General features: G+C 41.4%; 1 protein-coding gene across 1 annotated transcript in view; it reads right to left on the reverse strand.

Moving 5' to 3' along the window:
* The window catches only part of LOC125453227 (collagen alpha-2(IV) chain), a 195,852-nt gene that overhangs the window by 40,442 nt on the left and 142,147 nt on the right, over positions 1-13,263 (reverse strand). The window contains exons 26-33 of the mRNA XM_059646445.1: positions 12,509-12,571; positions 10,636-10,701; positions 10,422-10,523; positions 7,554-7,775; positions 6,303-6,464; positions 2,087-2,257; positions 1,240-1,383; positions 148-273 (exon numbers count right to left, since the gene is read on the reverse strand). Of these exons, the coding sequence (XP_059502428.1) occupies positions 148-273; positions 1,240-1,383; positions 2,087-2,257; positions 6,303-6,464; positions 7,554-7,775; positions 10,422-10,523; positions 10,636-10,701; positions 12,509-12,571 (1,056 nt within the window). The remainder of the gene's footprint in view (positions 1-147; positions 274-1,239; positions 1,384-2,086; positions 2,258-6,302; positions 6,465-7,553; positions 7,776-10,421; positions 10,524-10,635; positions 10,702-12,508; positions 12,572-13,263) is intronic.

The raw sequence follows: 13,263 nt of genomic DNA on the forward strand, positions 1-13,263 counted from the left end.
AGACTGGGGAAAGTGTTCTAAACAATGAGGAAAGATATATCATTATGCCTAGTATCAGAGACAACATGCAGCTGGCAAGAAAACCAAAGAACAAACTCAAATATTCATTTTTTTTTGCTTCAGTTTTCATATTACAGCAGTACTTACCTCTGGGACCAACAAATCCAGGTTCCCCAGATAAGCCATCATCGCCCTTCTCCCCCTTCACTCTCACCATCATGGCAGGTTCAATAGGTGGAGGTGGTCCTGGAGGCCCAGTCTCTCCACGGTCACCTGTGGTCAAAAATAAGACAGCATCACTCTGTGACAACCTGTCATTGGCACAAAGCCTTTGCTTCTGATGAGGCATCACCATGATTGGTATGTGCCAATGTATGTAGCTGAAGATCGGATCAGTTTGATTCCTTTAATATCTGACAGGATGCAGCTGTGCTACTACAATATACACAATGAGTTCCTTGTAAAACATAATGCTAAATCTTTTATCCTCCCCTCTGTCACCCTTTTACACCTGCTTTCCCACAAACTCCCCTAGCATTCTTCTAAAACCCTAGGCTGGGTCCACTGGGCACGCTAGCCTTCCATTACCCAAAGAACAATATTTTGTTGTGAGATTTGTGGTGGGGTAAGGTTGAGAAAATCAGACTGGCATCTAACAAAACCTGAACAAAACTGATGCATCAAATGCTTTCTCCTTGGCTAAGGATGGCTACGCTGATAGATTTGTGCATATAGACAGTAAGCTGAACATTCCTGACTGCGTTCCCTGGAACAGAGTATTGGGAGTCCAGGAGTATGAATTGGAGATAAGGAAATTCACTTAACGGAAATAGGAAGTGCTAGGAATCTATCGGATTTCCTGGTGAGTTGTGCACTGAATGTATGATGATGGAATTACCTCAACGAACCACAGATAAAGAGGATTCAAGAAGACAAGAAGCTTAGTTGCGCTTTTTAGTCATGTTCCAGACAGAACTTTGCAACATTTTGTTTTGAAAATGAGTTTCTTATCAGTTTGAGATCTGAGCTGTGTAATGAAACCTCTGATACTGCAGTTCTCCCAGTGCTGGATGTCAATCTATAATCACGATAGGTACATACCATACATAAAGGTACAATCGGGGCTCAGTTTCTTTAATAGTACTCAGGATGAGATTGTTCCCTTGTCGTAAAGGTGTTATTCAAAAGCCTCACAAATACGAACCCAGAGGAAGGCTGCTGTCGCAGAGTGACTCTTACCTTTAATACCCTTCGATCCAAACAGACCGTTGCTCCCTGTAATTCCAGAGAATCCCGCATCCCCCTTCAAGCCTGTGAGGCCGGGTCGACCTTTACCTCCCTTTACACCGGGGAATCCCGCCATTCCTGGTGAACCTTTCAGGCCTGAAGGAAGATAAAATGGTGGATGTGGGTGCAGTTACAACATTTAAAAGACATTTGGATAAGTATGTGAATAAGAAATGTTTGGAGGGATACTGGCCAAGCGCAGGCAGGTGGGACCAGTTTAGTTTGAGATCATGGTTAACATGGACCAAAAATGAATGAACGCAATGCCAGTTGCAGAGCTCAGAACCAGCTGACAGCAGACTAGCCATCATCCACATTGTTATTACAAGGGGACAGATACAGAGCTAAACAATATTGTGAGTTCAGGAATCAGCCTGTATTACTATAGCCTAATCTAGGTATGGAATGGTGTACAATATAATACTTCAAGTGGGTCAGAGACCCTGGGGTATAGAGTTATACTCCAGTGTGGTTCACAGAATGGGCATATAGTTATACCCCAGAGTGGGTCACAGAATGAGGACACAAGTTCTATACCTAGTATGAGGTATACTGTTTACTCCAGTAAAGGTAACAAGCGAAAATGGGGTAACAGACCTGCCCTCAACGTGGGCTGGAGTTCTCCAGTTAATCTCCATTGAAAAAAGAACATTCAGTTCATTTGTTTACACAGCAAACACACAAGACATTATTTCTGGGAAGTTTACACTCTTTGATTCAGAGGAATTGGTTTATCAGAAAGTTGCTATTAGTATTTAATCAGTAGAACTGGCTGAAATGATTTCTACTTATATGTTACCTTTCAGGCCATCAAGACCTGGCAGACCATCCAGTCCGAAACGACCAGGGGATCCAGGGAATCCTGCATCTCCCGGGGATCCCTGTATACCAAGAATTCCAGGCAATCCTTTCATTCCAGCTGGACCTGGGGTCCCTTGGTCACCACGATCCCCTTTGCGACCTGGAGAACCTGAAACGTAACAAATTGTCGTTAGCCAGAGGGATGAAGAGGAAGAAGAGAAGGGGAAGAGAGAGAGAAGTTGGCAGTGGAGGATATAGAAGAGGAGACAGAGAGTGGAGGGACAGGAAGAGGCTGGGCAGGAATTGGAATGAGAAGACAGAGGAGGGAGAGAAGGTGAGATGACAGGAGGTGGAAGGACAGGAGGAACAGGGTGATGGGTGGCAGAGGAAGGGGCAGTTTGAAGTGGTGAATAAAAAAGAGGAGGTGGACATACTAAAACTGTTATGTTCAAAGATGAGACAATGGGCCTCTCAATATTAATACAGTGATGGTTGAATGTTGTTTAAATCACACAGACCAATCAGAGGAATAAAGTTTTTCATTTTCACTGGCATCATCTGCCCACAGTTTGAAGCTTCCAATTGACCAAATTCCCACAACGTATGAATATACAAATTAGCCATAGAATAGAGGCATTGGCCATTTGAGCTTACTCTGCCATTCAATAAGATCATGGTTGATTTAATTGGTCCACATTCTGATAATGTTTCACCTTCTTACTCATCAAGAATCTATCTGCATCTGCCTTAATAATATAAGTGATTCTTTAGTTTATACATTGAGCCCTAGTTCCAGAGTTTTCTACAAGAGGAAACATTCTTTTTGCATTCAACCTGTCAAGATCCCTCAGGATCTTATGTTTCAATTAAATTACTCCTTATTTTTCTAGGATCCAGGCCTAGCCTGTTCAACCTTTCCAAATAAAACAGTCCACCCATTCCAGATATTCGGCTGGTAAACTTCTCTGAACTGCTTTCCATGCATTTATATTCTTCCTTGAATAAAGACACCAATACTGTATATAGTATCCAGTATATAACTGAAGCATAATCTCCATACTTTTATATTCAATCTCCCTCACAAGAAACAATAACATTCAATTAGTTTTCCTAATTACCTGTATACTCAATTCATGCACCAGGACATACAAATCGTTCTCATTTGGATAATATAGTTTTTTAAACTTTCTGCGAAAATTCACATATCTCGCTTTCCCTATGATACACTATTCCCAGATCTTGGGCCATTTACTTAACCTGTCCATAACTCTATAGCACCTTGAGAGTCCTGCACATAGTTTGCTTTGGTAAAATCATAGAACCGCTATAACGTGGGAGGAGACCATTCAGCCCATCGAGTCTGCACTGACCCTCTGAAGAGCATCCAACCCAGACCCACACCCTCATCCTTTCCCCATAACCCTGCATTTATCATGGCTAATCCATCTAGCCTGCGTATGCCTGAACACCATGGACAATTTCAGCATGGACAAAACACCTAACCTATCCTTGGACTGTTATGTGCCTTTTTGCTGTTAGCAAATTTGTCAACCATACATTCACTCTCTTCATCTAATTCATTTGCATTAACTATTAAAAAAAAGTTGACGCTCCATTACTGACCGCTGAGGACTAACCAAAAAATGGCCCATTTATGCCTACTCTGTGTTTTGTCTCAGCCAGGCAATCTTCACTCCAGGCCAAAATGTTAACCCCTACACCATGAGCTTTCATTTTCCACAATGTGGTGCATTATCAAATGCCTTCTGGAAATCTAAATACATTATATCCACCAGTTCCCCTTCTTCTACCGCACATTTTAGTTCCGAAAAGATCACCAATAAGTTGATTAAGTATGATTTCCCTTTTACAAAACCATAATGGCATTAACTGATTGCCATGAACTTTTCTGAGTGCTCTGCTATAACATCTTTAATAATAACTTGTAGCATCTTCCTTACGACAAATATGAGGGTCTTTGATCTGTAATTTCCTGTGTTCTGTCCCCCTCCTTTTTTGAATAAAGGAATTATGCTCTTAGTCATCCAATCTATTAGAATCTTCCAGAATCTAGGAAGTTTTGGAACACTAAAGCCAATGCCTTAATTGTCTAATGTGCCAGTGCTTTTAAGATCATGGTTACGTTTAATATTTCGATGAATTTGGTTTAGAAATTTAAATTCCAGCATAGCAGTTGGAGAACTTAAATTTAATTCATTAAATAAATCAGGAAATCAAAGTTATTATCACAATTGTGACCATGAAACTGTCAGATTATCATATAAAACCACCTGGTTTACTAATATGCTTCTCAAAGGCAATTGGGAATGGGCAATAATGCTCGTCTTGTCAGGGATTCTCAGAATCTGCATGAATTGCAGTGGAATACCAATTTACTATGGCATCAGTGATGGTGGAGGGAAGGAGTGGATGGGGCAGGGAATGAATTGCCAGCAGATTGTTCCTCATGATGAAGGCTGTATGCTCTATCTGCCTTTCTCTGAGTTTAGTTCCAGAGAGGTGATAGATTGGGGAGATGAGCACCACATTGCTAAACTTCAACCTGCCTAATATCTCCAGCCTGAAAGCATGACCTGGCGCTAAAAGCCTGGAACTGCAGAAACTCCCTTCAGATTAACAACTTGATCAACTGAGCTTCAGCTCATCATGGAACAGTCGTGTTTTAAGGCAAGACACAATACGATAGATCGAAGAAAAAAATAACTTGTTTTTTTATAGTGCTAGCTCAGCACGGCCTGAAATGTATCAGTCAATGAAACACTTTTTGAAGCGTAATCAATTAAATTCATCACAAAAACCGCCTCTCCTTCCAGTTATTCCAGTTACACTTCCCATTGCCCTGTCAAAGCAGCCAACATAATTAAAGAACCCTCCGCCCCCAGTTATACCCTCTTCCATCAGGCACATCCTACAAAAGTTTGAAAACATACACTATGAAATTCAAGAACAGCTTGATCCCCGTTGCTATCAGATTTATGAAGAGACATCTCATACATTAGCGTTGATCCTTCTCTGCATTGTCTCTGTAGCTGTAACACGATATTCTGCTTTCTATTCTATTACCCCGATATATTTATGTAAGGAGTGATTTGTTTGGTTAGCACACAAAACAATACTTTTCACTGTATCTCGTTACATGTGACAATGATAAATCAAATCAAATCAAAACTAATTTGCACTCACAAACTCCCAAGAATGACAAGGTGATCTGTTTTGATGATATTGTCTAAGGAATAAACATTTGTCAATACACTGGGGTGACCAGCCCCCCTTTTCTTCAAATTAAACAGCAGGGTTTCTTTATTCTCCACTTGAGAAGGCAGATGAGATTCCAAGTTAACAAAGTATATGAAATATGGCACCTTTGACAATGTGAAATTCTGTCAGTAATCACACTCTCACGGAGCAGTATTCCCCTGATACAGGTGTTCTGACAATGCTCCCTCACTACTGTCCCTCTGACAGTTCAGAACTCCCTCACTGTTGAACCTCTGACAGTGCAGCACTCTCTCAGTACTGACACTCTGACAGAGCAGCTGTCCCTCAGTACAGACCCTTTGATCCCAGGCTAATGTTCTTGGGACAAGGGTTTTAATCCAATAAAAAACGATGATGAAATTTTAATTTCAAGTTGAATTAAATTCTGAAAAAAAATCTAGCCTATGGATGACCATGTAACCATCATTGGTTGCCATTAAAAAAAATTCTTAAGTCCTTTGCAGAAGGAAATCTGCCTCCTTACCTGACCTGACATACATGTGACTCCAACCCTGTAACCATATGCTCAACCCTGGTCAATTAGGGATGGACAATAATTGGGAATTGAATAGATTCCTCAATACTGAGCTCCGATAGTGTAATGTTTGTTCAACACCTTTATTCTGAACAGACAGAACTTGCTCAGTGCTGACCTCCCATGGAGCAGTGCTCCTTTAGTCCTGATTTTCTGAAAGAACAGCTCTATCTCAACATTGACTCTCCCACTGTGCAAGTCTCCCTGAACACTAGCCGCTCTGACAGCGTAGCTTTCCTTCAGTACTGCATGATGAGAGTCAGCCTGGTGTTAAATCTCAAGAACGGCACATGAGCTTTCTGATCGCTGAGTAGAGGGTAGGTTGACATCGATGTTGCCTTACTTTCAGGTCTGTTGGTTTTTTACAGTTTGTCAATCACCGACATTTATTGGTACTTACCTTGGGAGCCTGGAAAACCAGATATCCCTTGTAAGCCTGGCAGCCCATCCTGCCCGTCAGGCCCAGGTGGTCCCCTCGCTCCAGAAAGTCCTACAGGGCCAAGTAGCCCTGGTTCTCCTTCTTCACCTCTGCGACCTTTCAATCCCAATACTCCATTTGTACCTAAGGACAAGACAATGTTTTATTGTTTTTCTCTCAGTTGTGAATCTGTCCAATCTGAGCCATTATTAATTTTCACAGTACTGTTGCATATTCTTTCAACTTGATAACACCCTTAAATTCTTCATTTTTCCATGGATGGTGCAGCTTTCTTATCAAGTCTCACTTCATCAATGCAATATATTGAAAGAATTACAAAGGATCTCCTTAAACATCTGTCACTGCTTCTCAAACTTAGTTTCTCAGGTCACTCAAGCCAACTCCATCCTCATCACCTTGTAGCTACATAAATTCAAGCTGAAGGCATTCAGCTTAGCTGCACACATTAAAATAAATGTGTAATTCTTTTGTTTTATGATCATTGTTGCCTTTACTAGGAGGTCATTAATAAATATTGTCTCATTTCTTATTACCAGGTTTTAAACAGTCTGCACCCTGGTTGGCACCGAACATACTACACTTAGGAATTGTCCTGACTACACTCTATCAACTCATCTTCCAGCTACCTTTGCAAATCTGATTCATCCAATCCATATGAAGACTAAAATAACTCCTGAATATTGCAGCACATTTGGATGGAGTTGCAGTACATTTCTTATAAGTCCCTATTACTTCTTTCTCATTACTTTGTCCTACAGTTAAAGCTGCTATTAGGAGACCGACAAACTATTGTCAATTCTTGATCTAAGTTGCCAATCTGAAGGTCCAAGTGCATCAACTGGCATATCAAAGATGTTTCCAGCATCATCTTTCAATGTTGGAAGTCATTACCAGACACTGATCTTGGAGGTCCATGCAGAAGAGAAAGGACTGGAGGGAAGGCAGTTTGCTATCTTTGCTTGCAATGTTTTATCTTAACCCACACTGATTCAATGCCTTGGTTTTTTTGAACGAAAGTAATCTCTCACTATTGTTTTAGGAACAATCCCAGTTTCTCCACTCTCATTACATGGAGGGAAGTTGCTTATCCTTGGTAGTTTTATCAAATATCAATTCCCTCTGCTCCCTCCCCTTGACACTGTCATTCTTCCTGGAACATGATGCCCAAAAGTTGATGAACGAATAATACTTAATAATAATAATATTGCGTGCCTTTGAATCCAATTCCTCCAGAATCTCCTTTTTCTCCTTTGAATCCTGGTCGTCCTGGTTGTCCTGGTTCACCTGGGTATCCTGGCACTGCCCCAATTGCATCTCCAGGTAAGCCTTTTTCACCAGGTAGTCCTGGCCTTCCCGATAGTCCTGGGAATCCAGTATTCCCAGGCGGCCCAGGTGGACCCGGCAAGCCTTGATTTCCACGGGGACCAACAAAACCTACAGGAGGATTGACCACATTAAAATCCTTACTTTAACCCTTGCCCCAAATATTCAACAATCAACACTTGTATTTGTATAGCACCATGAACGGAACGCAGTAAAACATCCCAAGGTCTTTCAAAGGGGTGACCAACAAAGGAGACCAAACCACTTGAGTTATTAGGACAGATGATCCAAAAGCTGATCAAAGAGTGCATTTTTAAGAGGCCTCATGAAGGTAGGGGAGGGGACAAAGACACAGAGAGAGAGAGAGAGAGAGAGAGAGAGAGGTTGAGCTGTTGAGGAATGGAATTCTCAAGCATCTGCATCTCAAGTAACTGAAGGCACACAAACCAATGGGTGGATTTGGAAATCAAGAATGGAGAAGTGAGAATTGGGTGGATGTAGAGATCTCAGTGAGCTCTGCGGCCGGATGTGATTATTGATCTTGGGAACAAATTTGACAACAAAAATGAAAGTGTTGAAATTCCATTCGTACAAAACATTTCATGAAAATCTTTGACATGTTAAGTGTGTGTCCATCGGTTGATTTACTTTGAGTTATCACAATGGGATCAGGGAGCTGCAACTTCAGTCTGAGAGAAACTTATCTGAAGTTTTTCAACGGCTATACCATGACTTTGCAGGTTGACTTTGATCGGTTAGGAAATGGATGCGGGAGAAGCTATTAAACAAAATATCGAGATATGATGTGGCTTTAAGTTTGAAGAGGACCATCAACCTCTGGGACAAGTTGTCATCTCAAGTAGCGATTAATTTTGAACATTGTAAAGTTGGCTAATTTCACTGTGCAGAAAGGTAGTTGGGATACGAGGTGATGTGCCTCATTGTACAGTGGATTCGCAGTTATCGGTGTTATAAGCCCATCGGCCCCATTCCAGTTCTCTGAAAGAGCTATCCAATTAAGTCTTCATCCATACATCCCCAAATATATTTTCTCTCTTCAAATATTTATCAAATTCCCTGTTAGGATTCCATAAAACATGGAGTTCAACTTCTACCATCATAGTAAGATAATAAAGTTTCATAGCAGATCTGTAAAGAAGCAGTTGGTCTCAGTAAAAGTGGATATGGAACTGTCAGTTTGTCCTGAAGACATATCTGTTTTGTGAGCATCCTTTCGGGAACAAAATCTGCCACCTTTTTTCAGGACTAGGCCTGAGTGTGACTTTCATCCCAATGCATACAGTAATAGAGTTTTCATAGTATGGAAAGGGGTCTTTCAGCCCATTGTGTGCCAGTCACCAAACATCCATTCATTCTGAGATAACAAGGTGTAGAACTGGATGAACACAGCAGACCAAGAAGCTTCTGAAGAAGGGTCAAGACCTGAAACTTCAGCTTTCCTGCTCCTCTGATGTTGCTTGGCCTGCTGTGTTCATCCAGCTCTACACCTCGTTATCTCAGATTCTCCAGCATCTGCAGTTCCTACTGTCTCTGAATCCACTTATTCTAATCTCTTTTCCCAACACTTGGCCTGTAGCCTTGTATGCTATGACATTTCAAGTGTTCATCTGAATAGTTCTTAAATATTGTGATGGTTTCCTGCCTCTGCCACCCTTTTAGGAAGTCAGTTCTGGAAGCCTACAACTCTTGGGATGAAAAAAACCTTTCCTCAAATCCCCTCTAAATCTCCTACTCCTTGCCTTAAAACTGTACCCTTCCGGTTGTTGAGCCCTCTAGTAAGGGGCAGGTTTTCTCCCTTTCTACTGTATACCCCTCTGAACTTGGTGTACCTCAGCCAGATTCCAGACCCCTCCCCTCAGCCTTCTTTATTCTAAGGAAAATTACCCCAGCCTATCCAATCTCTCTTCAAAGCTCCAGCCCAGATAATATCCTGGTGAATCTCCTCTGTACCCTGTCTAGTGCAATCACATCCTTCTAATAGTGACCAGAACTGCACATAATACTCCAACTGTGACCTATCGAACATCGTATACAACTCATTCATAATTTCCTTGCTGTTGTGCTTTTTTAAAGACACAAACATTACTTCACTTACAGCTCACATAATCTAGACTCTGTGATATCTGTCTATATGCTGTTGAATCGAGCTACAGGTTCCATCCAGTTTAAATATATATTAAAATATTGTCGTAAAGAAGAATTCAGTTCATTTAATGATTCCTGAGCAATTTCACATCAATTTCACTAAAACTTCATATCAGCAAGAAATCATCAAATTTAATTGGCGATAAATTGAATAAAATGGAGCTGTCCTACATTATCCACAGAGACATAGACAGATAGATAGACCAAGAGACAGACAGAGAGAGAGAGAGAAGAGAACCTATCCTCAGAAAAATGTTTTGCTTTTGCAGCGAGAAGGTAAACAGAAAACATTGCATCATTCGGTGGGGATCTATGTTCCACTGCCTTCAGTGGGATGGGCAGAATGTGGTCTGCCTCTTAACTGAATTGCTGACCTTCTGAAATGATCCAGCAAAATGCTCTGTCATATTAAATCTGTGGCAAAGCCTTAAGGATGAGGCTAATAAAACTAATAGAATCATGGTGTGTATCTGGGGTTAGGTCGCAGAGCAGCTATCATTAAAACAGGGTTAAGGGAACAAATGGTCGCTTCCTGATCCAGGGTTCCATTACAGCTTCACTTTAAATACCACGGCAATGTGGAAGAATAACCTGGTGGCCCTGGAATTCCTGGTCCTGGAGCACCGACATAACCTTTCCTTCCTGGGTATCCTGGTCGGGATAATCCTGGGTATCCTTGTGGACCTTTCACACCTACAACATAAAAATGATTTTGAAGTGAGATGGCCAAATAGCTTTACACCAATTAGTGTCAATCACGACTTGTCCCTGGGATTAAGGACAGTCTAAAACATCTCCATTCTACCTTTATCTCCAGGTAAGCCAGGTGGTCCCCTCAGTCCTGGAGGTCCTGGAATTCCACAAGGAATAGCTGTGAAGATTCACCAAATAATCTAAATTAATTCAAATTCAGTGTAGACCTCAAAAATCAAAACCCTGTTATAATGGAATACTAACAAAATGTACAAAATGCATACACGCTTGATGTGGGCATACTGACTTGGCAAGCATTTGTTGCCCATCATAAGTGCCCCTGAAAAGGTGATGCTGGGCTGCCTTCCTGAATGATCGCTGACCAGGTGAGATGCTGCATTGACCCTCAATGCTGTCAAAGAGGGAGTTCCAGGACTTTGACCCAGAGACGGTGATATGTTTCTGGCTGAGGTCGGTGTGTGTTTGAAAAGGAACTTGCAGTTGGTGATGTTTCCTGATACAGGCTGCAGCTTTGAAAGATGTTATCCAGAGTTTGGTGATTAGCTACAGTACATCTTATAGATGGTACACATTGCTCTCGATGTTCATTGATACTAAGGGAGTGTGTGGCCATATTGTTGGATGGGCTGCTAAACAAGCAAGCTGCCTTGTCTTGGATGGTGCTAAACTTCTTGAGAATGGTTGGAACCACACTCATGTGGGTAATTGCGTAATATTCTGTCACATTCCAGATTTGTGCCCTGTATATGGTGAATGGACATTGAGAATGTAGGAGCTGAGTTACTACTGTAGATTTTTTCGCCTGTAACCTGCTCTTGCAGCAACAGTATTTATACGACTGTCTAGTTCAGTTTCTGGTCAAAGGTAATTCTCATAATATTAATCATGAGAGATTTGGTGACTATATAGAAACACCTATTATAATGAAGGACTCTCTGTAGAGACTGTTCTGGTTATCACGATACTTCTCAGAATAAGAATCTTAAGGAAGTTTCACAGTAGAATGAATAAACCTGATGAAATATTTCAAAGAACATGTATGTACTTCACTTCTCTGGATCTGAGCATGAGTGATGAGCATGAGTGAGTGTTATCAAGCAGGAACTGGGAACTCAAGATAACAGATGGGCAAACACAGTCTGCAGACTTCTGATTTCCTGACCTCTACCAAGTGGCTTAATAATAGTTATCTTATGATCACGGCTATTTGGCAAATCTTTGCGTCCTAATAACAACATTACAATGAACTGTTTTTAAGATGCTGAGTTATGCTTGCTGTGTGTGTTACCATCATGCTGGGTTGGACATGAATGAATCTCCCATTGTAGGTTTACATCTAAACATATAATAGCATCTTCAGTCACAGGTAAGACTCAGCTCTGTTGTACCAATCACATGGAGCCCGCAATCATAAACAGAAGAGAGAAACACAAAGTAATGCAAATACTCTCACCCTCAAATGTGCAAACAAAATTATACCCTTATAGAATCACAGAGATTAAACTGCAATCCATTGTGCCAATCTTCAACTGAAGGAGTGCAATGTAACTACTTTCACTTTCCCTTTTCCCATATTTTTCCACTTTCTAAATGATTCTCCAAACCCAATGTTCTAGTTTCTACCTCAATAGTCCCCTCTGTTGTTAAGTATGGCCTGTGGCAATTCTCCTTTGAGAGAACACTTCTTATCAATTCCCCTTTCAATGTCCCAGGGAGAACTTTCAAACTGTCCCCTCCCCGCGCCCCCCCCCCCCCCCCCCCCCCACCTCTGTCACTGATTCATCCCCCACCTCTGTCACTGATTCATCCCCCACCTCTGTCACTGATTCACAACTAAGGCACCAGCTTTCAATTCTCACTCTCAAGGTCTCCTTCTGGATTGTGTTGATTGATGTCAGTATCAGGGGAAGATAAACAGATGAAAGATGATTAATCGGAGGTGTCAAAAAAAATGCTTCCTATACCTGGCTGGAATCTTGTGCCATTGCTGTCCACCAGCAGGATATCCTGTTTATCAACGCAGTCACCTACCATTCAACAGAAACAAATGGTGACTAAAAATTTTAATGATATTGAACAGGGTGGTAGCAAGATTAAAAATGCTAGCTGAAAGTAACTATTTTACTAGTCATTTTCACTGAGATTTTATGGTGAAGGTCTTGGAATGTTAATCATAAGATTTATGACCTTCTTCATGGCTCTTGTTCTACCCAAAGGGCATTGACAAACCAGTTAGCAATTGGTGAAACAGGATTTGTTAAAGCTGTTCTTTTGTGATAGCACTGGTGTTGCTCAGTCTCATGTTCTGAAACTGGGTTTCCACTCTCTCTGGTACAAGAGGTGGCTAGCCTTCCAGAGTTATCACCTAATCTCAGAATAAATATTGGACAACGGTGTGGAAATCCAGGGCAGATTCTGCAACCTGCTGCTAAAACCGGCTTCTGGGAGAAGACAAATCATTGGGCATTGAAGGCCAAAGCCCTCTAACGCTCCTTCCATTCAAACATGCTTGACATGTCATTATGGAGCGTTTACCCAAGATGACCTGGGATGTCCAACGGCAGAGTCACCCCTGATAGTATGACAGGCGTCAGCAGGAGGCTAGTGAACAAGGCCTGATACCAACTGAACAAAGATATATAAAGGAAATAAAGATGAAGAATGCAAGGATAGTCCCCCTCGACGCAACACTGTGGCCTTTAGTGTTAGTCATCAACTT

This window comes from Stegostoma tigrinum, chromosome 6 (assembly GCF_030684315.1).
Source record: "Stegostoma tigrinum isolate sSteTig4 chromosome 6, sSteTig4.hap1, whole genome shotgun sequence".
In the NCBI taxonomy this organism is placed as follows: Eukaryota; Metazoa; Chordata; class Chondrichthyes; order Orectolobiformes; family Stegostomatidae; genus Stegostoma; species Stegostoma tigrinum.